At 45.1% G+C, this 26,175-nt stretch overlaps 1 protein-coding gene and 1 long non-coding RNA gene across 11 annotated transcripts; one reads left to right on the plus strand and one right to left on the minus strand.

The window, feature by feature from the left end:
• Window positions 1–575: 575 nt before the first annotated feature.
• Window positions 576–10,402, minus strand: LOC311589858. 2 transcript variants are annotated; one of them, XR_014776659.1, is made up of 3 exons: window positions 10,209–10,402; window positions 8,533–8,665; window positions 576–3,219 (listed from the first exon to the last, which is right to left on the minus strand). It is a non-coding gene; the product is annotated as an uncharacterized lncRNA (long non-coding RNA). The 2 variants fall into 2 exon arrangements; XR_014776660.1 differs by lacking the exon at window positions 10,209–10,402 and adding an exon at window positions 8,922–8,974.
• A 2,469-nt stretch (window positions 10,403–12,871) lies between these two features.
• LOC311589809 (calcitonin gene-related peptide 2-like) lies at window positions 12,872–18,018 on the plus strand. Of its 9 annotated transcripts, none has more exons than XM_084768465.1 (5): window positions 12,872–12,974; window positions 13,329–13,527; window positions 14,670–14,765; window positions 14,999–15,139; window positions 16,702–18,018. In XM_084768465.1, exons 3-5 carry the CDS (start codon window positions 14,677–14,679, stop codon window positions 16,859–16,861), a joined length of 390 nt encoding a protein of 129 aa, XP_084624591.1. In that variant the 5' UTR covers window positions 12,872–12,974; window positions 13,329–13,527; window positions 14,670–14,676; the 3' UTR covers window positions 16,862–18,018. The 9 variants fall into 9 exon arrangements, with proteins under 9 accessions (XP_084624591.1, XP_084624590.1, XP_084624592.1 ...); XM_084768466.1 differs by lacking the exon at window positions 12,872–12,974 and adding an exon at window positions 13,754–13,808 and having other exon boundaries at window positions 13,283–13,527; XM_084768461.1 differs by lacking the exons at window positions 12,872–12,974; window positions 13,329–13,527 and adding an exon at window positions 14,159–14,349 and having other exon boundaries at window positions 16,702–16,861; window positions 16,980–18,018.
• Window positions 18,019–26,175: the final 8,157 nt, after the last annotated feature.

A 26,175-nucleotide genomic window follows, 5' to 3' on the forward strand; every position in this document is an offset into this window, starting at 1 on the left:
AACCCCTACCCAGATCTAGCCAATGGACAAGACATTCTCCACAGTTGAGTGGAGAATGGGGACTGACTTTCACATGAACGCTGGTGCCCCATATTTGACCATGTCCCCTGGATGGGAAGACCTGGTGACACTCAGAAGAAGGATAGCAGGCTATCAGGAAGAGACTTGATACCCTATGAGCATATACAGGGGGAGGAAGTCCTCCTCAGTCACAGTCATAGGGGAGGGGAGTAAGGGGAAAATGGGAGGGAAGGAGGAATGGGAGGATACAAGGGATGGGATAACCATAGAGATGTAATATGAATAGATTAATAAAATTTTAAAAAAGAAATTATGCACTTAAAAGAACCAAAAAAAAAAAAAAAAAAGAAACCAAAACAACAACAACAACAACAACAAAACCAAAGAAGCCCTATTCCCTGGGAAAGAGTATGCCAAATTGTGAGCTACCTGTCTCACATGTTACATGTGTGTTACATTTTCAAGCTCAGAGTCAAGACTACTTTATTGGTAAGCAAAAGAGTTGAGATTTGTGGTGGAACTCGGAACAAGATTTTATAAAACATAAAGAACCTCCTGACTATGTACATAGTTACCTAAAATTTGGCCATGAAGCCTTCAGTCCTTGGGATCACTTGGCTTGTGGGGGCCAGGGTTAGGGAGAGGAATTCTTCTTCTTCTTCTTCTTCTTCTTCTTCTTCTTCTTCTTCTTCTTCTTCTTCTTCTTCTTCTTCTTCTTCTTCTTCTTCTTCTTCTTCTGCTGCTGCTGCTGCTTTTTTTCAAGACAGGGTTTCTCTGTGTAGCCTTGACTGGCCTTGAGCTCACGATCTTCCTGCCTCTGCCTCCCGAGTGCTGGTATTAAAGGCGTGTGCCACCATGCCTGGCCTTGAATTATTTAATGATCACAAAAAAGTCTTTCTGTCTCTGTCTTGTAGTTCCTGTTTGCCCCTTTTAATTGTGAATCTGGCATGGCAGAATTGTCTCATAGAGCTGGTGTATCACTTCTTTCCCCTTCCCTCCTCCATTCCCTCCCCTCTTGTCCTCTCTTTATCTCTTCTTGTGCAGACTTCATGTAGGACCTAGTACACACCAGACAAGTGCTTTGCTGTGGGGTTCCATGCACGTCTGGGAGCCTTTTTTTTTTTTTAAAGCAATCTGTCCTACCATCTTCAGGTCTTGAAACTACCACGGTCATCCTGCTACTTGGCAGCTGTTCAGCTACCGCTGGGATCTCAGAGCTTCTCCTTGTAGACCACTGATTGCCAACAATTACAACTAGCCACCAGCAGTGCAGGGGCTTATATGGGTCCAATCAGTGCCTTTTCTTACTCGCCTGTGACTGACTACTTAGTCCAAAATTTCCATGTTTGTCTTCACTGACTAGCTGCCTTTCTCCTAACTACCATCCAGTCAGAACTCCAAAATTCTACATTTAATCCCTCCATATTGGGAGGAGAAAATTTCAGTTTCTGATTCCCTCAAATTTTTTTTTAAACATGGAAACTTACTTTATTGTTTTATATTTATCTCTAGAGTTACTATCCATTTTTGTTTTGTTTTTAAACATTTTTTCATGTATACTTCTATTGTTACACATGTATACAATAGACTACCTACAGCAAGAAGAATGATGACACAATCAGGAATTTTATAAATGTTACATTCTTAGTGTTTTGGCTACTTGTATTTGGCAGCCTTGAAGAAAACATCTTTCCTATCTTGGTGCATCTAAAATTCTGAATGTAAATCAATCTCCATCACATCTTGTCATTATCAACTTTAAACATTTATCTAGACCTAAAAACATCTTAACTCCTAAACAACTAAGCTTCATTGTAAAACTAAGCTACCTGATCTTCAACTCCATCAGAGACTTGAGAAGGAATAAACTTGATTACCTGAGTATGCTGGGAGTGCAGGCTAGTAGTTTTCCAAGTGAGAAGATGACAGAGACTGTTTGCTACCTGAAGAGTCACCCAAAACTCTCTATGAAATTGGAGCATCTTCTTCAGCCTTTTGTTTGTGCCTGTAGTGAGGGCTATAATCTGTTACTTGAGGTACTTCACTTTCAAGTGGACCCTGGCCTTGTGATTCCTGTGTTTCTGACAGGGCTGGCTCCTTGGGGGCCTCAACTTCGGAAACAGCCTCCTCTCTGACATCAGGCTGGACATCCGATTTTCTTTTACTAACTTCTGTATTTAGATTGGTTTCCTCGATCTTGCTGCAGAATTTCCTTTAACCCAAAGTGGAGGTCCTTCAGGCCTATATAACAAAAGCAAACAATTACAAACACCATATAGGAAGCCTTATGATCATGGGGTGGGGCAGATGCTTTAGAAAAGGCCGCTCAGCACTCAGCGTGTCTGAGAACAGCTCTGCTTATGTCATTGGTCTGCAGAGTTGGCCCTGGCTGGCTGTTCAGAACAGGGCAATTTGTATACACGGCAACTCTCCATCTTTCATTTTCAAAAAGGATTTATTTTTATCCCCAAAATATCCTTCAAGTTGCTTATCTAAGGAGTCTGGCAGCTTTCCTCTGGCTTTATTCATTGGAAACCTCTCTGAACATCTTTGCTCGGCTGCCAATCTCTGGTCAACTGACAGCATCTAAGAGATGACCTCTCTGGAAATAAATGGAGGAATCTCTTAGGGATACCAAAAATTGTGTTTTGAAAACACAGCCCTTTTCCAACCACTTCCCACTTTTCTCTAAGTTCTCAACAAAGAGAAACAGATTTATGGAAATCTCCTCTTGTGTTTTCCTTTTCAGGGTCTGCAAACCATTTCTCTCTGAGCTATAGGTGCTGTCTGGGTGGAACAGTAGCTTAGAGGTGTTGCCTGTGCACAGAAAGTTCCTGTCTTCAATATCCAGCGTGGAAGGTCTGGAGAAACGTGAGCACAGTGTAAAAGGATTTCACGTTGCAGTTTGAATGATGACAGTGTTTTTAACTGAGGGCAGCATTGCTGTGCACATCTAAGGGATGTGCTGTTGGAAACAGCTGTTGGAAACCATTTCCTCTAAGCCTCTTCCGGCAAGTCCATCATCAGGTGAGTGTCTCCTGGGCTGCCTGCCAGTTCTTGGATGGCTGAAACATTTCCTGGGCTCTGGCTGCTCACCACACAGTGCTCTCCGAACAGACTCAGCCAGAGTGACTCACACAGAAAATGGGCTACCTCATTTTGTCCAATTCCATCATGTGGGCTGAAGGTTGAGTTTAGCTGGAAGAGAAAAGTAGGGATCAGAGATGCGGTGACTAATTGGGGAGCTCAATTGTGAAATGACGCAGGAGAACAGTGGAGGTCTTTAGAGGGAAGGGAAGGCCAAGACTGTGCCCTCTGCTGGACTTTGCCTCGTGGTACTTGTGAGTCACAGGCAAAGCGGGGGCAAGGCACACTGAGGTCAAGGGGGCTGCGGCAGGGATGCGGGGATGTTTGAGTAAACAACCTGCAGTGACACCTCATGCTGCCATCACTCATACTGTGGTGTGAAACTTTTACCTTGTGTTTCTATTTCTACCGAGTTGTATGCTAGAAGATGCAGCTGACCGGAGATCGGTATAACCTTTAGAAATCCCTTTACTGGGTGGCTGTCCTGATGCCAGGGTGGTCCATATGCAAGCTAGAGCCAGCCAGTACAGTACAGACAACACTCAGCTCAAACCTTTCATGCTTTCAAGTCTAGGCTCTGGCTTGTGTGCGCAGTCTTTGGTCCTGCCTGTTGTTGCACTCAGGTGAAACTCATGTGTGTTTCCATCTGCCTTCAGATGGGCACTGTTCTGGGGAATAAGAAGGATGCTCTCAGAAAGAGCATTTACTTTCTGCCGGAGGAACAAACTACCTGTTAGGAATAGCACTGAGGACCAGTGAGTCCTGGAAAGGGAATATTCTGACCTCATGAAGATATTGAAGACAACTCTCCTGTTCATGTCTGTCCGTTCACCTCTGTGTCCCACTGGCAGATTTCCTGCCTCTGCTTTCTTCTTCCGGAGACCCGTTCTCTCCCTCCACTTCCTGCTCAGCTATTGGCTGTCAAATCTTTTTTACGCTCAATAGGCAAGTGAAGAAGGATGGACAAGTGTTTACAAAATATAAGACCAGTGATGGGCTACAGGAAAAGCAATACTGAGACCTAGCTGGTAGGCTAGCACTTAGCTCTGTGCCGGTTTAGCAATCAAAGATCGACTATACAAAGGCACATCTTCACACAATGTACCCCAACAGAGCTAGAGAGCATAGGTCTTAAAAGCTATGAGAAAGTATATTCTTATCCTAACTGTGTAAAAAAAATGTCAAAATAGAAGTGACCCAACATAATGTATATTTTTAAATGATCCCTCTGAGAGTTATGTGGAAAATGAAGTAGCCAAAGCCAGGACACTAGTTAGGAAACTACTGGAGTTGAATACGTAGAAGAAGGTGACGATGGCTTTGGTGGCTTGAATAAGAATTGCTCTCATAGGCTCATATGTTTGACTGCTTGTTCATCAGGGAGTGACACTACTTGAGAAGGATTAGAATCATTAGGAGGTGTGGCCTCGACGGAGGAAGCATGTCACTCAGAGTTAGGCTTTGAGGTTTAAAAAGCCCATGTCAGGCTCAGTCTCTCTCCTCCCTCCCACTCCCTTTCTTCCCTCCCCTCCCCCATACCCCCACGGATCAGGACCTAGTGCTCAGCTACCGCCCCATCACCTGCCTGCATGCCTCCATCCCCCTCACCATGAAGATAATTGGACTAAACCTCTAAAGCTGTAAGAAAACCACCAGTTAAATGCTATTTTTCATAAGCATTGCCTTGGCCATGCTGTGGCTTCATAGCAATAGAACAGTGGCTAAGATGCTGGCTTAATCTGGGTCCCGAGTAGAGATGAGGAAAAAGCAGGGATGTGGGATGTGTTTAAGGGAGGAAAAGAGTGGAGTTATGAGGGTCTCCTAATGGAGCAGATATAGATGAAGGGAGAGGAAATATCAGTGGTGTTATAGGAGAAGATTTAGAAGTCAAGAGCAAATCTGGATAGAAAAAAATAAATTCTTTTTAGGATTTGTTTAGAGATAATCATTAAACATCCAAGTGAAGAGCATGTGACATGTTCAATATACATCCAAAAGTATCGCAGAAGCCTTTTTATGAAGACTAGAAAACCTAAAACATTATTTACTAGAGTATTTTTTCCCTTTAATTCCAGCTAGAGTCATGGGTAAAAATGTAGAATTTTATAGTCAGAGTCGTTCTTGAAGGAGGAAGTGATCACTTGATGATGGCAGTTATATCACAGGAGGCCGGAGGTTCTGTGCATCCAAGAGTTACTGAGGGCTGAACTTGCCCTAGATGACTGACTGAGGACTTCCTACTAGAGCATTTTCATAATGAGGTTGGTTTGTCCTGAATGCATTATTCCTGGCTATTCAGCATCCAGACCTGATTGCTATAAGGAAACTGCCATAGTTTGAATATGCCTCATATAAGATTCAGGGCTTGTCATTGATGTGGTGTTAAAAGGTAGAGTGACTAAGAGGTAATTAGGTCATGACACCTTTAAAAAAATTACATTTATGCCGTGTGTGTGTGTGTGTGTGTGTACATACATATATGTATGTGTGCCTTGGTGTGAGTGTGGAGGTCAGAGGACACCTAAAAGAATTAGGTCTTTCCTTCCATCCTATGAGTCCTGGAAACTGAACTCAGGTTGTCAGACTTGAAGGCAGGGGCCTTTACCTGCTTAGCCATCTCTCTAGCCCAATCCTGCTGCCAAGAGAGGGCACTTTCTTTATTAGCAGGACTATATTCCTTGTAAAGGCGGTGGTTGGTTAGGTTGCGTTCTTCCTTCTGCGGTCTGATGACTCAGTAAGAGGGGCCTCTTCGAGCTTGATATTAGATTTTCAAGTCTCAGAAATGTGACCATTTTTGCCTCTTTTACAATTTCCCATTCTCACTATGCTGACAAAATAGCACTAGAGTAAAATACCACCCGATACCTTATACACACTCTTGCCTTATTTAAATGAGCTTAGGATGTTCTGTTACATTCAATATGTATCCTCTTGACACAATGTTAAATGCGTTATGGATGGCCACACGTATGCATGCATCCATTCTTCTAGTGGTACTTGTGAAGACTTAATTCTCACTCAAAGGAAAAAAAAAAACCCCGTAATTTTAACCTGAAGGAAGATAACCCATTAAAGAAGATACACACTAAACAAACCCAATTATAATTATATTTCTTGGCCAAAGGAAAGCTTCTAAAATGATAGGCTTGAGAAAATAGGTTCTAATTAAAAAAAAAAGTAACAGATTGATTCATGAATGCCAATAAATTAGGATTGGCAATCTGCCTTATTTACTTTCCTGTTGCTATGATAAGATTACATGTCCAAAGCAAAGTACATGAGAGTTTATTTGGGGTTACAATTAGTGTCCACGGTCATGTTGAGGAACATGGCAGCAGGCAGCAGGCACAGTGCAGGAGCTCACAAGCATTGGGCAGAGAGAGCCAACAGGGAATAGCACCGCAGATACCCACCCTGATTAGGTATCGGAACAGTATGTCCTTTCTATTTGCCTCGGAACAAAGGCCTCTCTGTAGGTTTGATTTGTGTTGTGAGAGAATAAAAAGCCTTAATGTTTCTGTGTATTTGCTTGCTGATCCAAGAGGTTCTGAAGGGAACTGGGTCTAGGAGTAAGAGGCCTGATATTGGAAAGAAGCCACTGCGGCCCATCACGAGTCTAGTGGCTCACATTTCACAGCGTTTTATGCATGGGAGATTAATCCTGCCTAGCTGTAATGTGAGCCAGTCGTGGCCGGCTATAAGCCATGGCAGACTCTCTTGGTGCTCTGCCAGTGTTTACAACTGCCCCTTGAAACAAGCTCATCCTAAAAGCACCTAAACTACCTGCCAGGGGATTTTTCTCTGGCCACATGAGGTTGGCCAAGTAGGATGGGTAAATATGCGGGGCAGGAATTAGTAGATAAATAGTTTATTCCATGGGTGGAGCAAATCTGAGACACACTCTTTACTGTGGCCCAGGGGAAGTCCTGGGGATTAAGCACCAATTGCCCACAGTAGTGATCTGTTCATTACTGCTCTGTAATGCCTACCTTCTTGCTGCGTCTTACTTCCTCCTACCCTTGCTGGTGCAACTTCCCATGCAAATGGTTGGCCTCCAAATTCTTGTCTCTGGGTTTGCTATTAGAGAAATGCAAAGTAAGGCAATGATTAGCATTTGCACAGTGCTTGCTGCGTGCAGTGCTCTATCGTAAGCGCTTTGTACCTAATCTGATCTCCATGCCTGCCTTATGAAACAGGCTGATAAAGGAAGATCAAGAATTACAAAAAGTTTCAATGATTTGCCTGTGGTTTCTTGCTAACAGATGTGGGAGGCAGTCTTTGAGTACCAGGTAGTCACTGTGTGGTGTGAGTATCTAACTCTATGCCGTAGAAAGAACTACACTGCCCATTAAGCTAGCCATCAGCCACATGCCATGACTTACTTTTGTGCTACGTGATAAAGAGTGACACATGACTAGTGGCTGCTGGGCTGGGTCCAGAACACTGCCTTAGCTCAAGAAAGTCTGTTGGCAGCAGTGTTGTGAAGGTGCGTTGTACTCCCGGCTTGCCTAAGGCTTCCGTTACTGTCTAGGGGGTCTTGATTAGATTCATTCTCTCTGCCAGTTGAAGAATTAGACAGCAGGAAAAATCCTGAGCTCAGCAGGGAGCAGAGAAGAAAGCTAGAGCACAGAAGCCAGGGGCAGGTGGAGCCAGCAGTTGAAGAGGATCTTTTATGGGGCAAATAAACTCACACATGCAATAGGCACAGAGGAGAAGACACTCTGAAGCTGAAGCCAAGAGGGGTCTTGGGAAGCTGAGATTCCTTTGCTTCTAGAGGGCTGGGGATTTTTTAAGTCTCTGAAGAGTCTTCCTCTCCTGGTTTAGGGCTGGTCAGTTTGAAGTAAGATAGGATGGTTGACTGGCTGTTGTGTAGGCATGTCCTGATCAGGCCTTGAACTCATGCCGGCCCATCTGTAGGGGACCTACGAGTAGGAGAAAAGGCCACAAGGCCTTTGTTTTGTTTCCAGGCTTTGGTGTCAAGTGGGGAGGGTGAGGAAGCAACAGGCTGCCTTGGAAGTTCATCTTTGTCACCTAGCCAGAGCTCCTCTCCCTCTCCGCCTGTCTACCAGGGAGTCTGTCTAGCGGCTAGTCTCTTAGTTAACATCTTAGAAACACTGAAAGAAGTAGTTGAAGTGGTCCCTCCTTAAAACCCTCCTTCATATAGCTCACAGCAGGGGACTAGGAGAGACAGCAGCAGGGCAGTGGAGGGGCTTCTATTTAGAGTCCTGTGCAGGAGGAGGCTCTTAGTAGCATCCCATATCGCTCCTCACTTTTGACTTGTTCTGGTCACTGTTGTTGAACAGGATCCTACTATTCTCTGCCTGGTGCTGAATTAGTAGGTGAAAAGTAACCTAGATTTGAATTGTGGGTAGAGGCAAATGCACTGGCAGTGACAAGAAGAAACTGTCAAGACTCAAAACCCACCTTTTTGAGATTCTGCGAGGAAGGAAGTGATGAGGCAGGAGTCCCACAGCAGAGCAGTCAGAAGTGTGGGGTGAACAGGCTGCATCGCGGGGTCAGGTCACAGCGCTCTGTGGGAATGTTCCGTTGGCGGTGCCTGGGAACCATCCAGAGAACATTAAGAAACTGCCCATCTGCAACCCTGGGAATTTACCTCGACGAAACCTCCCAGGGCCCGAGAGCACTGAGGATTCTACTGTAATCAGAGTGACAAGGAAATAAAAGGGCCTGTGTTTCTACCTTCTCTGCATTGTGGGGCAGTGCTGCAGACCAGACCGAGAGAGGGAGAAGTCACTTTGGGTCCTGAGAGTCTGGGCCAAGAAAAAAATTTCAATCATCTCAGAGGAGCTAACCTGAGGACTTCCTGACGTCACTGGCCTCTCAGAGCGACCAGCCTTGGGTCTGCGCCACTGTGCTTTGCTCATTCTCTGGCAGACACAGAGAAATCTAAAAATGTTCTCCAGAATATTTATGTGGTAGTTTGATGGTGGCATCTTCATTTCTCTGGGCTTGGGGAGAGGCTTGCGATGAACAGTAGCCACCAGCTGAGGCGGAGTGTGCCTCCTGCCACTAGGCTCGCCTTCTCACCTCGTTTGGAAAAAGGAAACTATGTCAAAATGCATGTTCCTGCTGTAAATCCTGTGCAGTAAGGAAAGACATGAAGAAGAAGAAAAACAAAAACAAAACAAAAGCTCAGAGCTTGGAGCAGTTGGCAGTTACACAAGGGGCCAAGAGGAAAGTGATTGCAATTCTGGGGACAGGGTAAGGTGGAGGACGAAGCTGAAGGAGGAGGCTGCTCACAGTTAGACTCCAGCGTTTTCTCACTTCTCCTGGGTCCTAGAAATGACTGGAGATTACTATAGCAAGCCGTAGACTCCCAACTCCCTTTTCTTTTCAGCTAACCCCTCCCCCCATTCTGACCTCTACCTTGCTGCCCATACAAGAAGCTAGGAGACCCCTCTTAAAGAGTGATCAGGAAATCTAGGCAGAACACCTGCAGCAGCTGGTAGTGTAAGGTTTTACCCAGTAACATGTCAAAATCACCATCTGGTAACTCTAAACTCAAGTCCACATACAAACAACTCTGCTGCTCTCACAGCTGAGGACCTCACTGCTCCCTTACATCTGAATCAGCAGAGAAAAAGGGCTGGAGATGCAGGGATCGGCCCTAACAACCGCTTCTGTTACTCTCAGAAGCTAGGATACACTGAACCTGTTTTTTTGTCTGGTTGTTTGTTTTTAAACCTATAAACAGAAATATTATGAGGTAAATAGAGGCTTTCGAAAATTAAAACTATGATTAAAAGAGTTTACAAAGTATACACTTAAACTCAGAAATCCCTCTCAAAGTTGGGACAGACAGGGAGGCAGGCAGACAGACTGGGACACACACACACACACACACACACATACACACACACACATACACACACACACACACACACACACACACACAGAGAGAGAGAGAGAGACAGACAGACAGACAGACAGACAGACAGACAGACAGACACAGACAGAGACAGAGACAGAGACAGAGACAGAGAGAGACACTAAAAATACCAAGAAATTGTTCTAGTGAAGGCAGGAACTTCAGATTGCACACGCTTCCTGATACTCAGATAATAAATGATGCACCTCACCAAAGCACATCATAGTGATTCTTCAGAACACCAGTGAGGAGAGAGGGTGGAGGTCCGCAGAAGATAGTGGAGAGCAGTTTTGAAATGTGCAGTGAAATGATTTCTTGTCTAGAATTTATCCCCAAAGAGCCACTGTTAATCCATAATAGTGAACAGGTTTCATCAAAGTGACGGAGTAAATGGATGAGGGGCAAATGGGATCCAAGGAAGAGGAACAAACAAGGCAAAGAAAGAATGGGGCAAATGGGAGGAGCGACTGGTCTGGTCGGTGCAGCCACACTGCACTGCCTGGCTGAGCTAGGGCAGTGTTTATGTTGCATCAGCGACACATACCTCAGACATCCACTGACACAGGCATTACTGTTACAGTAGGATTGCTTCTATTTGGGAAATAGGGTGTATACTGATTAATTCTGCCACTGTGATACAAGGCTGGTAGGACAGGAATTTTTCTTGCATTCACTGTGAATCCCTGCGCCTAAGACAAAACGCCCTGAACATTGTAGGGTCTCAATAAACGTACGTTGGCTGGAGGAAACCTGGTATGGAATATTTATTCTAGGAAAAATTTTTAAGAAAACACCTAATTAAGATATTAGTTGTTCTTCCTGTTGCCACTTGACGAAAAACACCTGAAGAGAGGAGGTTAGTCCTGGCTTACCTTTCCCTTCATGGAGGAGCTTGAGGCAGTCAGGAGGCAGAGAGATGAATGCACCGTGTTATGCAATGCTGGCACGCTGCTCCCTTTGAGGACTGGGGACTCAGCCTCTGAAACAGTGCCACCCACGTTAGAGGTGGCCTTTCCTTCTTCAACCACGCTAATCTAGAAAAATCTGCCACAGAGATGTCTAGGCATTTGATCTCACCGGATTGTAAATCTGGTCAAGTTGACTAGAGACTAATCTTCACAGATACATTTGCAAAACTTCCAAAGCCAGATGGCACAAGTTCGTATTTCTCTAAAAATTCAAGACAGGCCTTCTCAATCTTAAAAACTTTCCCAGTGTTTAAAACTAATGGTTTATGAAACATTTAAGGTAATTATCAAAATATGGAGGAGATTTTTTTTTTAAAGCCAGATATGTTCCTAGGAAAGTGTTCTTTATGCTAGTTAGGTTGGTGGGAGACAGAGCCAGTTCCAGGGAAACTGGAATGCAATTTCCTCCATTTAGAAAGGTAATTACCTTATTGACTTTTCTTCTTGTTCATTCACTAATATGATTCCAATCTGGGTAGAGAGAATGCCTTGTTCTGCTTTTCAAGCTGGTGGACTCTCCTGAGGAGATGCCTTTTGTACTGCCTCTGGCATTCCATTCCAGAAAGTTCCACCAGTACACCCATTCCTCTGATTAAATAAAAAAATGTATGTCTCTAGATTGGCAATGTGTGCTTCCCCCAGTGTGGCTCTAAATTGGGTCAATGGTCCACTTTAATTTGGCTGGGAATTAATTGTCTGACTCTAGGCTAATGACCTCTAGAAGTGTTCATCGGTTCACTGTTTCACTCTTTCTAACCTCTGCAGTTTGTTCTGCATATTTTATGCACCTATCACTGAGTAAGGAAAGGAAAGGGAAAAAAAAAATCAGGTCAAATAATTCTGGGTGCACAGAGGTAAAATAACCAGTCCTGTGGGGCTCCCAAGAAGATAACCAACTTGCTAAACTGGGTGTAGTTATTTTTGTTGGTGGTCAGGGCCGTTGGATGCCTTTATAGAAACTACTGCACATTCTACCCTAGTTAGTCAGCATCAGGCTGGGGGCTGTGTTGAGCACTCAAGTTGCTTTCATGAAGAGCATCCTTTAGGGAGATTGCTAGGGTGCCCTGTGGGGGCATTCATTATAAAACTATCCTGAGCCTCTGCCAGGGGCAACTTTGATCTATACCTGGCTTCCTCGGGAACTGCCTCCCATTCTGTCTTACTGCATTGTTTATGAGGATTAGAGGCTAGTGGGAATTTCCCAGTTGAGGCTTTTTGCGGGGGTGGGGGGTAGGGGGTGTCCTCTGCCCTTGCTCAAACAACTAGGACCTGATACACAAAAATGACTCAGAGGCCCTGGACAAACCCTGAGCTCTTTTCTGTTTCCCAGAAACTGAACATGGGGTGTGGGGAGCTCAGGAAAACAGGAGATACTTAGTTCCTTAGCTTGGGTGTGCGTTTATGGATGTCCGTGGTTGGGGCAGAGTGGCCCTGTGTCTGTTCGGTGTGCACAAAGTTCATACCTGTTTCTGAGGGGTTGGGTTGTTTTTTGTTTTTTTGTTTGTTTGTTTGTTTGTTTGCCAGAGCTCAGTAGATTTGGGTAAGTGGGAGCATACAGCTTGTTGCTGAAGGCAAGTGAGCCTGGGTGTTCCTCAGTGGCTGTGCCAGCTTGAATTTAGGGATGTTACAGCTGAGAGAGTGTGAAAGTCCCCTGCTGGCCCCAGGGTTGCTGCGGTCTGCTTAGGTGGCGGGTGCAGGGCCCTGGCTCAGCTCTCAAGCTTTACAGAGTCGGGAGGTGGAGATGTGAGGGCAGGAAAAGGGAGGGGAGGAAGCGGAGACCTGGAAACAGGGAGCATCAGCCATCAGCTTGGCAAATGCGCTGTGGGCGCAGGTAGGTGTGTGAACCTACAGCAGCGCTGCTTTGGCAGTGTGGGGTCCTGGACTTGGATGGAGGATGCAAAAGCTATAGCGCAGAATTTGGAGGGTCTGGAGCGGGAGGAGGATGTTCAGTCTCCTGTGCAGTCTCATAGCCTGCTCTCCAATACTCACTAGTTTCTACCCCTTTTTAGGTGAGCGATGTGAAGGACTGCCGGAGTATTGGGTGGGGGCAGGCATGCCAGAAGCACCCTAGGGCCCTGACAGTCATCTTCCTGGCTGTATCTAGTGAAGTCCTCTTAGAACCCAGGAGTGCTCACCCTGCCTGTGAGTACAGCCGGCACGAGGTTCAGGAACCCATTGGAGTGGGTAGCAAAAGGTTGTAGGCTCCAGGTCAGGCATTGAAGAGTTCGTGACGCCAGACTCTCCCCGGTTTGCTCACATATTCTGCATGAATCCACCCTCTCTGTCTCCTTACCTCTCCCCCACCCCGTTCCTCAGAAATGACCTCAAAGACAAGGAGCGGACTGCTCGCCTCCCTCCTGCAGAATTGTAGGTAGCTCCAGCTATGACGCTATGGAAGCTCGGTCAGAGCTCTGATTGGTGGAGAGCCCTATTGCGGACGCCCCCCCCCCCTCAAGATCAGAGAATAAGAGAACAGAGCTCGGGGGACAAGGCTTCTGCAGCCCAGTGCGCTCGTCTCGAGTAGACACTTCGCTCTTGCTGTGCCAACACTCGGGTTACCAGGTGAGAAACTTAACTTTTTAACTCATTCAGCTCACTCTGCACTAGTTTATTTCCTTTATTATTATTATTTTTTTTTTTGGCGCAGTGTTTCACACTGTAGTCCAGGTTGGTCTGGAACGCACTGTATAGCTCAGGTTGGTCCTGAGGATTACAGGCGCCGCCACCGCACCCAGGCTCCCTTTGCTGGCAGCTTCTTCAGTCTACATCCATTTCCACCTTCCTGCAGCTGGTGCTCTAGTCAGAAAGTGCGGTCCTGGTCCTGACGGTTTCTCCTAACTGGAGTGAGACCCTAGAGCTCGCCCTTAGGACTATGCAGCAGCGCTGGAAGCTGGGAGCCACGCCCACCTCCACCCCACCCCCACCCTCACCCCGACCCCAGGCGAGTCTGTGGCTCCTACTTGGGGGCGTGTGGTCTTGCCGCTCCCTGTCTAATTTGGGGATGGGAGGTCCTGGATCCAGGGTTAGAGAGCGCCAATCGTTTCTCCCGGGTGTTCCCAGCCATTAGCGCCCTAGGGTCTTCAGCAAGCGTCTGGGGCTGCACTTGGAGAGGAGTCATTCAGTGCCAGCTGCGAAACTGCACTTTTTGTGGTTCTGAGACAGTTTAACCGGGACTCAAAATATTCTCCCAACTCTGCAGATAGAGGGAGAGATTAGTTCCAAGCTACCGTTCCAGCCTCCCCAGGATAACCTCTCAGAAAAGATGGTTCGAAAAATTTCAGCCTGTGAGAAGTCCAAAGCTGTGGGACAGCGAGACCACTTCGGGTGCTCTGAGTGGTTCTTGGCTTCTTCCCAGATGAGAGCAAAAGGGGGCACACACAGCAGGTGTATGTGCTGCTGCAAGCTGGGTGCAAATGAATGCCTGTAGCTCCTCCCTGCTCTTTCACAGAATGGAAAATGCAATCCACATCTACCCTCCCCCACTCATTCCTCACTACACTGTATCTTGAGATCCCCCAACAGCCCTCTGCAAACAAGGGAACAGTGATGGGGAGGTGAAGGAAAAGTTATCAGGGCAGTTGTGGCAGGAGCAGGGCTGGAACTAGGGTCTATAGTCACTGTGCAATTGGACCATTCCCTCTCTCTCTCTCTCTCTCTCTCTCTCTCTCTCTCTCTCTCTCTCTCTCTCTCTCTCTCTCTCACAGAGACACCATGGGCTTCTGGAAATTCTTTTCCTGTCTGGCTCTCAGCAGCATATGGGTCCTGTGCTTGGCCAACAGTCTTCAGGCCACACCTTTCAGGTAAATTAGCCTAAATCAGGGGTACAGCTTGACTCCCCTCCTGCGGCCCTTGGGACGGGTCAACTCTGTGGCTCTGTTACCTAACCGCATCGCAGTTATTGGTAAGTCAGCGCCCTCGTGTGGGCACTGGCCTCATGACCCGACCACAATGCCCTTAGGGAAAAAGCCAGGATTGGGAAGCTTGGCTGCTTCCCTGGCAATCAGACCCTGCCCTGGGTTTGCTACCTCCACAGGTCAGCTTTGGAGAACAGCCTAGACCTGGCCACCCTCAGCGAAGGGAAAGAGCACCTCCTGCTGTCCGTACTGATACAGGCCTACGAGCAGACAAAGGCCAGAAAGCTGGAGCGGAAGGAGCAGGAGACTGAGGGCTCCAGGTAAGGCTCTTGGGCCACCTGGCCCCATATATTCCAGAGAACCTATTCCAGAGAGGCAGAGAAACACTGGCCAGCAGTCCAAGGGACTAAGCTGACTGTCCCAGGCTCCATGGAAGACAGAGGTTCCAGTGCCGCCAGAGACCCACACTGGTTAGACACATTAAAATGTTGTTTTCTCCTAAAAACTCTTGGGAAATGAGATGTAGCGTCACTCACTGTGGGGGCTGGACTTACGCCCATGGGAACGCATCGCTGCACTGGCTGAAGTAGGACAGGTACGTGTGATGCCAGAGGAAGGGCTAGGATACCAGGACATCTTTACAGCTTCAGGCATTCCTTGTTCTTTCAGCTGGCAAGGAGCCTTCCTTTCACACTTACAAGGGGAGTACGTAAGGATAAGAGGGGTGCGGGACAGGGAGAACAGTGTGTGAGGAAGGTCTGGGGCACCTGTAGAGGTATGCACGTCATTACAGGGTCAGCTGCCTGTGCATCCCAGTCCTGGAACCAGACCAGCCGTGGCCTGGCTCCAGCACCACCCAAGGAAAAGCATGTGCTGACCTGCATCCACCCTGAGAGACCTCTGACAACATGAAAGATGAATGGCACACGGAGTGCCAGAAAAAGCCACCCTTTCCTGTCCCTTCCCCCACACTGTCCTGGCCTACCTAGGGCAACCCCAAACCTTCCCAGCGGAGTCTCGGTCCACCATTCCCTGCCCCAGCTTCTGGTCCCCCTGCCGGGTCTAACCTGCTGACTGCCTATGAGGTCAGCCCCTGGGCGTGTCTTTTCCCTGCAGTATCAGATCTAAGTGGTATGTGAATCTAAATACATGCACGGCGTAGGTACAGGATCTGAGCAGTGTCCCTTCCTACCTTCTCTGGTATGGAACTTCAGGCACGTGCATCCGTCTGTGTCTGTTCTGTAAGTTGGCAATAGCAGCTTTGGTATGGCTGAGAGTGCCTCAGAGTGGAAAGGGAGGGAACCGAAATCATAGATTATACTTGAGGGAGGCACAGTGAGGGAGCCTTCTGGAGCCCTTCCATCCCCTGCTCCTGAATACTGACATAGTCACATTCCACACACCTCACTTATTTTTCTAGAAGAACCAAAGTTGTAGGGATCATTGCTTTGGTCCACATCTGAAGCTTATCAATGGCCAGGGGCCTAGGACGTAGCCTTAGCTTCATGGGAGCTGGGCAGGGGCCTCGATGGGCGTCTCTGTGATGTGGTACCCACAGCAAGCAGCTAAGCATCAGATAAGCATGTCCCAGATGATGCTGCAAATGCTGGCCTTAGCCTCAGCAAGGTAAGAAGGGTTCTGTTTGTTTGTTTGTTTGTTTGTTTTGTTTTTGTTTTTAAATTCAGTGATGGTTTGGGGAAGAGTTTCTGGCAAAGACTCAGGTCATTTCCCTGAACAGCTCTGATAAACGCACTTAGGAGAAAACACTTACTGCTAAGTGGCATGTCAAGGGGGCGCAGCTCGCCTTGTGGAGTTCCCAGTGGGCAAGAACTCCCAGCCTTCACTGACAAGACTTTTCTTCCTTTGCCATCCTGAACATCAGTAACGTTGCACAAAAGAGATCCTGCAACACCGCCACCTGTGTGACGCATCGGCTGGCAGGCTTGCTGAGCAGATCGGGAGGTGTGGTGAAGGACAACTTTGTGCCCACCAATGTGGGCTCCAAAGCCTTCGGCCGGCGCCGCAGGGACCTTCAGGCCTGAGTGAGCAGTGGGCCCAGGAAGAAGGTGATTTTGTATGCTGGGTTGGGAGAGGGAGGATCTGGGAGCGAAGAGGCAGTGGTAGGGTCCCCTATCTTTTAATACTAGTCTTCTTCCTGAGGTAGTGAGTCCCCGCTCAAACTGAATTTGAAGATGAAATCGGTATGGTAGGAGAGATTACAGAGAAGCAGTGCCTTGCTGCTGAGAACAGCAAGGAGGAGAGATGCTGCGTGGACTGGAAAGTGAGGGGCCTGCAAACCTTACCCAGTGCCGAGCCTCACGACGGGTCCAGCCCCTGCAGGGCTCTGCTCTCGGTTGTCGTCCCCCAGTTCAGATCAGAAGGCTGTGAGCGCATCACTACCAGTACCTTTCGTATCTTTTTCGCTTTTGAAACACTTTCAAGTAGCCCAGGCTGGCTTCCAGCTCAGTATATAGATTGCGGAGTCTCCAGGACACCCATCACCACTTCTGGGACTAATGGGGACAGCGTTCTAAGCCTCCTCCTGCTCTGTGTTCAGACTTCATGGACGCTGCTTAGTGGAGGACCGCTTGTGTAAATTTGCGCTGATGGGGATGACAGTGGTTACTCACATGTCTGTGTCCTTCTTCCCCTTATTTTATTCCTTTCCTCTCTTCCCCCTCTCCTTTTGCCTCTTCCTTCCTTCTTTCTTTCTTTTCTTTTTCTTTTTGTCTTTCTTCACCTCAGGTCACATAAAGCTGAACTCACCACGCCTATTAATTTTTATTAACAACAACCTGGTGAGAAGGTCCCATGGACAATGCATACATTTGCATCCTGATAGATACTGGAGAAAAGCACCATTGTTTCTTGAGAGGGAAGAAAGTGGGTATAGATGAGTTAATTATGTATTCGTTTGCATCATTTTATACTAAGTCTGTGGCCAGTCAATGTGAAGGTGTCTCCCACTGGCTTCCCCAGCAGCAAGCCACACAGGTTCTCCAAGAGCCATCCAGCTGATGGTGGCAGCTCTGTTGAGCCTTAGGGAGATGTGAAATCACTGCCTCTTGTGGCCTCTGGGGACTTACGGTAGATGGGTTGCTAATGCCTTTATGTCTCAGAACATGGTTGTGCACTTATTTAAGGAAATGTCAAAAGTGTACCATTTGTGAACTTCATCAAGATTAAAACATATTTTGGATACATTTGTTTTGAGTCTGTGGTGGTCCATTTCACCTTGTCTTCCTATGTAATAATGATAATAGTAATAATTATAATGACAGATACTCGAGTGTTTAGTATTATTTGATGTTCTAATAAATTGTTATATGCCTGCAAATTGACTTAATATTCATGACCAAGCCATAAGAAGATACCCACATTTGAGGAGATAAAGGCATGGAGAGGTGAGATTTAAGGTCACAGTAATAAACTATGGTAGACCTGTGATGGTTTCCAAGCACACAGCAGAAGCCACCATGCCATGCTTTTCACAGTGGCCTCTGACATTTACCAGAGATCTATGAGCCATTCTTTGGCTTTCGTGCTTGATATGGTAGACCCTTCCATTTTGGAGGCACATAAAAAACTTAAGCATCTTATAGTATAATGAAGTCTTTTGTATCCCTCGCTTGGCTTCAAGAAAAATCAGTAGTAGTTACTCTACTGCCCACTTCTTCTTCTACTCAGAGTACTGCACATCAAGACATCTGTAAGGAGTTCATTAGGCACTTCTAAACGGAAAGACGCTGAACATAACCATGTCCTATTTAACAAGGAAAATGGGTACATTCCTTATTTCTTAATTCTTTGCTCAGACACAGGCAGTAATGGTTTAACCCTCCTCAGATCTTTATACATCTACATGTAAAATCCTGGCTGATACTGAGTTTTGTATTGCTTCTGGTTTATGCTTAAGGCCCTTGTGATGTAGGGCTCCTCTCCACCTGTTTCCCTCTCACAACTCACTGGCAAGAGAGACTCGGCTCTATGGGACATAGTTTTCTCCATTGTGGTCTGTGAATTGGCAGGGAGACCCAGAATGAGTGATGTGGAAGACACTGGTGAGGTCAGAGGTGAAGGTGACAGATAACATAGGATTCTGTAGGGTCTTTAAAAGACTTCAGATTTTAAATTTTTTTAATTTATTTTTTAATTTTAATTTTAATTTTTTTTTTGAGACAAGGTCTCTCTGTGTTATCTGAGGCCATCCTGGACTCACTTTGTAGACCAGGCTGGCCTCAAACTCACAGCGATCCACCTGCCTCTGCCTCCCAAGTGCTGGGATTAAAGGCGTGCGCCACCACGCCTGACCAAGACTTTGAATTTCTATCAGTTAAGTTCTAGTTGAGAAAACAAATTACATTGGTCATTTTAACTGAAAAATATTTAATATTTACTGTAACAGTGGCACAAACAGGTGTTAGAGTGCTGAAAAGGCCAAAGAGAACGTGAAGCAAAGAGGTTGCCACCTACGGCCTGAGGAAGAGGAAGTGAGAAACTTAAAGAAGGATTCTTGGACCACTGAGAAAGGGGCTTCGCAGACGCCAGTCTGTCTTGGTTGGGTAATGGGGTAATATAAGGCTGTTCTAAGAGTGCAAATGCAGATATCCCTTGGGTGGGAAAGGGAGGAGGTGCATCCAGAATGTTCTAGGAATTTAGAAGAACTAAACTAAGGTAGCAATTAGAAACAGCTTCACTGCCAGAGTAAGCCAGTACATAAGTGATGCAGACAGAAGCAGAGATTGAGCTTGGAAGGGCCCAGCTCCTTCCGGGGTTTGGCTTCAGAGTTCTTTCAGGCTCTCCTACTGACAGCGTCTAAAGGGGGTCTAGCTGGCAAGAAAAAATTTTTTCTGGCAAAGTCCTAGCCCCAGGATCTCATTTCAGATATGTAATTTTATATTAACATTTTGAAAAGTTCATTTATTTCGGTGTGTAGTTCTGGGAGCAAGTGCTTGAGCCATGGAGTCGGCACAGTGAGGATATAAAGCAATTACATCACTCACTAAATCCTCCTCCTGCTGCCCTTTGTGCTCAGTTGCTTCCCTCAGCCACAGTCCCTGCTGCTCTGTCTCCATGGGCGTGGCTCCTCCAGAATGTCCTCAGTGGGATCAGCATGAAGTCTCGAGTCTGGGTGCTTTTCCGTAGCAGAACGTGGTTAAGATTATTCCGTGTCATGGCAAATATCACTAGTTTGTTTTTTGAATTACCAAGTAATAAAACATTGTAGAGGTGAACCCCAACAATTTATGTATTCCCACTGCATGACACTTGGGGTGTTTCTAGCTTTTGATACTGTGAGTAGAGGTATGCTAAACATTCACAGACAAAATTTTAATATGATGATGTACTTTTTTAAAAAAAGAAAATGGTGTTTGCAGAGACAGTTAAGGGTTCTAAAAGAGGATGATTTTGGATGGTTCAGGAAAGCTGTAAGTCCTTTGTGTCCTTAGATAATGTCCAGAGATGATGATGCGAAGGGAGAGGCAGAGAGGGGCAGGCCAAGGACGTGAAGGAAACACAGGAGCCAGGAGCCTCTGTTAACAAAAGCTGGGAGACTCCAGAAGCCACCCCACTAGCAGTGCACACTTTCCCGGTACCTACATCTTTGGACCTTTGACCCCTAGAACTGAAAGAGAACAAATTGCTGTTGATTTTTTTTTATTATTGCTGTAGTTGTTTTTTGCTATTGATTTTGTTTTAGTGACTAACTTTGTGGCAATTTGTTATGGCAGTCCCAGGAAAATAATAATAATAATAATAATAATAATAATAATAATAATAATAATAATAATAATAAATAATAATAATAATAATAAACTGGCATTTTAGGTAAATGCATGGCAATGGGATTGTTGGACCATTTGGTGATTATGCATTTAACTTAATGAGAGAATTCTGTTTGTCACTTCCTTCTGGTGGGGCGGCCTTGCCAGGCCACAGAGGAAGAGGATGTAGGCAGTCCAGAAGAGACTTGATAGGCTGGGGTCAGATGGTATGGGAGGAGGGCTCCTGACCTCTCCAGTTTCTTCCGTCGTGCCCCCCGCCCCCCCCACTTCCATACCACTCTCAGTGCTCAGCCCACTTAGGCTGCCAGTCCCAGCATCTGTCCCTATCCCCTGCTGGGTGGAGTCTCTCAAAGAACATCTGTGTTGAGCTAATATCCACTTATAAGTGAATGTATACCTTGCACGACTTTCTGGGGCTGTGTTACCTCACTCACGATGATCTTTTCTAGTTCCACCCATTTGTCTGTAAATTTCAAGATTTTCTTTTTCTTTTTCTTTCTTTCTTTCTTTTTTTTTTTTTTTTAAATAGCTGAGTAGTATTCCATTGTATAAATGCACCACAATTTCTTTATTCATTTTTTGATTGATGGGCATCCAGGTTGTTTCTAGATTCTGGCTTTTATGAATAAAGCTGCTAGAGGGAATGTTTTTAAATTTTTACAAAGTCAAATTTATTGATTTTTTTAAATTTATGAATTTTACTGTGAGTACTTATCTAAGAACTCTTTGCCTAACCCAAGGTCATGATGACTTCCTATTTTCTCATTTAAAAAAGCACAATTTTCTGTTTTACGTTTAGGTCTGTGATGCATTCTGGGTTAGTTTTAGTATAAGATGGGAGCTGTTGGCTGAGATTCCCTTTACTTGTAGATATTCATTTGCTCTGGAGCTGCCTGCTCACCTCTTCCCTGTCTTTGTCCCCTTTCTGCTTGTGAAATGTGTCCCTGGGTTCCCAATTTGGGCTCCTTGATATTTGGCCACAGTTTTGCCATTGTCACCATTGTCTTCATCCTTTAGGATTAAAACAAAGGGCATGTGGGTTTATTCAATGCTGATAACACTTTTCAAAACTATTTTAGAATGACTCTTTCTGCATATTGAAAGTCAGTGATTATATTAAGAGATTAAGGAAAATCCAACAGTACCATAAGGATTACATATAATTCTGATTTTTGAATGGAGGTAAATGGGCTTTTGATCACCTTAGTCATTTTATCAGACTTATAACCAGCCATACCCAACTTATTTGCATCCGTATAGAAGGTGGGTGCCCCTGGTATCTGTGTCCTCTTTCCAATATTTGGAAGGATCCAATTAGTTCTTTTTATAAACTGTATATGTTTGCTTTTCAGGTATATGTTTTTAATTTCTCCCAAATAGTTACTGCAAGACCTTTGTCAATCTTCATTAAATGCCCATGATGACATAATCTCAGAATTAGTAAGAGGCACTACAATTTCCACCAGGTCTGTCCTTGACAGTTGACACAATCTTATTCTTTCCTTTGTAATCAATTCAGATTTTTTTCTATGTATGTCTTCAATTTTTTACTTTGTTTATTTGCTAGGAAAACCCATTCCATAATTCTATCTTCCCTTTGCATAAAGAGTCCAGCATGAAAATGTTTTGGAGGCAAAATAACCAGAATGCAACCAAGTTTTGGATCAATTCTATTCACGTATACATTTTGCAGTTTTTGCTCTACCAGAATTATCTCCTTTTCTGCTTCAGCGGTTAGACACCTTGGACTGTTTACATCTGAAGCCCCTTGTAACATTTGAAATAAGTTACTTAACTCATAGGCAGCTAGTCCAATGGGAGGCCTTAACCAGTTTATGTCTCCCACTCATTTTTGAAAGTCATTTAGTGTTTTCAACTGATCTCTATGGCTCTGTATCTTTTGTGGTCTAATTTTTTGTTCAGTTATCTTATAGACTAAATAGGTAATTGAATCTCCTCTTCGTATTTTTTTCTGCAGCAGTCTGTAACCTCCAACAAGGCAGAATTCTTTGTATTTCTTTAAACATTTGTTTTAAAGTTTCCGAATCAGAATCAGCCAACAGAATATCATCCATGTAATGGTAAATGATAGATTGAGAAAACTGCCTACAAAGTATTTCTAATAGTTGTTGTGCGAAATTTTGGCATAAAGTGGGGCTATTCAACATTCCCTGTGGAAGTACTTTCCAATGGTATCTATTCCTTGGACCACTACTGTTCAGTGTCGTTACTGAAAAAGCAAACCTTTCCCTATCCTTCTCATGCAAAGGTATTGTAAAACAAACAAAGAAACAAACAATCTTTTAAATCAATTACTAGTATAGGCCAAGACTTAGGTAACAGGGAAGGTAAATGAATTCCAGGCTGTAAATGACCCATTGGTTGGATTACCTTATTTACTGCTCTCAAATCTGTTATCATCCTCCAGCTGCCTGACTTCTTCTTCGTCTTTTTTTTTTTTTTTTTACCACAAACACAGGGGAATCCCAGGGGCTGGTAGACTCTTCTGTATGCTGAGCCTCCAGCTGCTCTTGTACTAAATGATGAAGCGTCTGTAATTTTTCTTTTGTTATGGGCACTGCTCTTGCCACACAGGGCTGTTTGAAATCGATTTTAGGGGCACGGCCCCTCTTATAAAATTGGAAACTCATTACCTGGCTGTGTTTGAACAATGGGCATAGCTTGTGGTTGCTCCTGATTATTCATTTTAATACCTCCCCAAATGCATGTACCATTTCGCCCCTAGCTTTATCATTGTTTGTCTCTGTAATCTCAGGAATATTACTCTGAGTACCCCATTGTTGAAAGAGATCCTTCCCCATAGATTTATGGGTATGTCAGCCACATAGGGTCTCAGCTTCCCTGTCTGCCCTTCTGGTCCCACACACTTAAACCACCGTATGTCCTGTTGTTGTATTTGCAATAATTTGCCAATCCCTATACTTTCAGTATAAGCCTTCTGAAGTGGCCAACTCACATTCCAATACTTGTTTGAAGTAATTGTGATGTTAGCACTGGTATTGACCAGACATTGTAATTCAACACCATTCATTTGTATTATTAATTTAGGTCTTTGATCACTAACTAATGCTTGCCAGAACACATGTTTCTCTGTACCTGTTCGTTCTACTGGAGCGGCTTTGCCCATAATGTAAGGAAACACAGTACTAGCTGAACAATTCTATCCCCTGCATTAATTTGCATCTCCTGCTTTACACACGCCATGGTTTTGATCTCCTCTTTACAATCCCCATCTATAATACTGGGATGCACAATAAGACCTTGAGAAGTCAATCCACTTCTTCCCAGAATTATTCCCACTGTCCCTGAAGGCAAAGGACCATAGACACCAGTTCTTAATTTGTAGCATTCAACCTGTAGAGATAATGTAATAGATATATCTGAGGCCAGATCCAAGCTGCGCTGCCTTCAGTAGCATGCATTAGGTCACTAATACCTAATTTCCATTTTCCTGTGAGTCTGTTACTTCTGGACTGGCCAGGGGGAATCCAACTTGTATTATTGGTGGTGGGGCCCTGAGCCAATGGGCCCTCCTGCCGTTTCCCGCCGGCAAAATTTTACCTTGCATATCTCTTTTAGATTGACAATCCCTAGCCCAGTGTTTTCCTTTCCCACACTGGCTACAATACCCTGGAAGTCTTGGCCCCTTGTAATCATCATGGCCAGATGCTCCTTGTTCTGCCCTGTGAGTATCATTTACTCCAGATTGAGTGCACCTGCTATTTTGAGGTCTGAAACTTTTAACCTTACAGTTTCATTGTACATGACCAAGTCTGCTGCACGTAAAGCACCGGGTGTTATAATATCCGGGACCTCTGGGCCATAGCTTGGCCTACTGTGTGGTTTTGATGTTCTGGAGAGCTAATATTAACTATTTGTGTTACCCACTCATCTAATGGAGCTCCTCTTTCCTTTAAGGGTCTGATTTCCCTCTTACATTCCGAGTTAGCGTTCTCATGTGCCATAATAATTCTCAGTGCCTGTTTGGTGTCAACATCTGCTATTGCTCTATCTAGCACTGATCCCAATCTCTGCAAAAATTCTGTGAAGGCTTCCCCAGGCCCTTGGAATATCTTAGTAAAGGGAACGGTTATCTTACCGGGCTCCTCCACCGTGTCCCAAGCTCTTAAGGCTGCAGCGTGACATTGTTCAATCACTGTGTCATCATATTGGACTTGTTGTCTGAAGTCAGCACCTCTTCCTTCACCAAGCAATTGCTCTTTACTAACACTTATCTCCCTTCTCCTATTTTCTTGTTCTATTCTCTCTGCCCTCCCTTCGTCGCCATGGTAACCACTGCAGCTGTTGTGCCGCTTCTAATACTGCTGAAAGCAAACTTTCCCAATCTTGAGGAACAAGTCTATGCAGCATGGCCCAGTTATTCAGCATCTGTTTAATGAAAGCAGAATGTAATTCATACCTGACGACAGATTCCTTAAAATGTTTTAAATCTAGCTTTATCTATTGGACTCCATGCCATCCCATCATAACCCTGAGCACCATTCTGAGCAGGTGTTTGTCTTACACTAACTGGAAAAGCTGGTGGTGACTGTGTGACTTTGGAGGGTTCCTCTATGGAAACATTTTCCTCCAAAGACCCTTTTGCTTTTCTGCTGTCCTGTTCCTCTTGGTTTTTGTTTGTTTGTTTTATAACCTCTCAGGCCTCAGGTTTCTCTCCGCCCCCTTCTGCTCACTGGTGTTCTGACCACCTGGTCCATGGAGCATGGCGGGGGTGGCAATAGTGGGGAACACTCGCTTCAGTTACCAGGTTTTTCTCCTTTATCAATGGTGCCGGAGCCATTTGTTTTCTATTTGCTTCAACCTCTACCTTCAAATTTTTTAGTTGTACTGCCAACTCTGCAGTCCTTTCCAGAATTTACTGACCCTCTCAGTTTTTGCATCTTATCAGCCTCTCGTCCAATCTTTAAAAAAAATGTAATATAGTAAAAAGACCAAGAAAAAACTTCGCAACAGCAGCTGGGATTTGGCTGACACCCTGAAAGAACATTGCTATATCTTGAAAAACCTTTATCTTCCCCTGCAATGTTAGAAGTTAAGTTATCCATGATGCCCAAAGCACGTTGGGCACCACCTGTAGGTTCAGTTTTCTTAACAAGTATACTTTATTATGAACTCACTAACAGAATGTACCTCACTTACAACCAGAATAACCCAAACAATAGGAAAAGGAGATTAAAGAATACAATAATGAAACCTTACAGATATCAGTTCTGAGGAACAATTCTCCCAGCATAGTCAGCAGGACCTCAGCAAACCCACAATTCAACCAAGGTTGCTGCTGGAGCCTGGAACAGCAACCGAGACCCAGAGCCTCAGCCGGAGCCCAGAGCCTTGAAGCCGTTCTCTCTAGGAGCATCTGTCCAAGTGTTGATGAACAGCCAAACAACCCCAAGTCCTATTCCCAAGCCTCCTCCTGTTTTGGGCTCGTATATATAATTTTGGCTATTTTAGATTATTCCCCTTTCCTGATATATTTTGGAGTCAGCTCTCTACAAAACTTCTGGTAAGAATTTGACTGTGAGTTTTGT

This window comes from Acomys minous (genome assembly GCF_964271855.1).
Source record: "Acomys minous genome assembly, chromosome: 2".
Classification (NCBI taxonomy): Eukaryota; Metazoa; Chordata; class Mammalia; order Rodentia; family Muridae; genus Acomys; species Acomys minous.

Bases quoted from the DNA above. Each gene is read 5' to 3' on its own strand.
- LOC311589809 (XM_084768461.1), top strand. From the start codon at position 14,228: ATGGTTCGAAAAATTTCAGCCTGTGAGAAGTCCAAAGCTGTGGGACAG. The intron at 14,350-14,669 runs GTGTATGTGCTG...TCTCTCTCACAG, and splicing joins AAAGGGGGCACACACAGCAG to AGACACCATGGGCTTCTGGA. The intron at 14,766-14,998 runs GTAAATTAGCCT...CTACCTCCACAG, and splicing joins CTTCAGGCCACACCTTTCAG to GTCAGCTTTGGAGAACAGCC.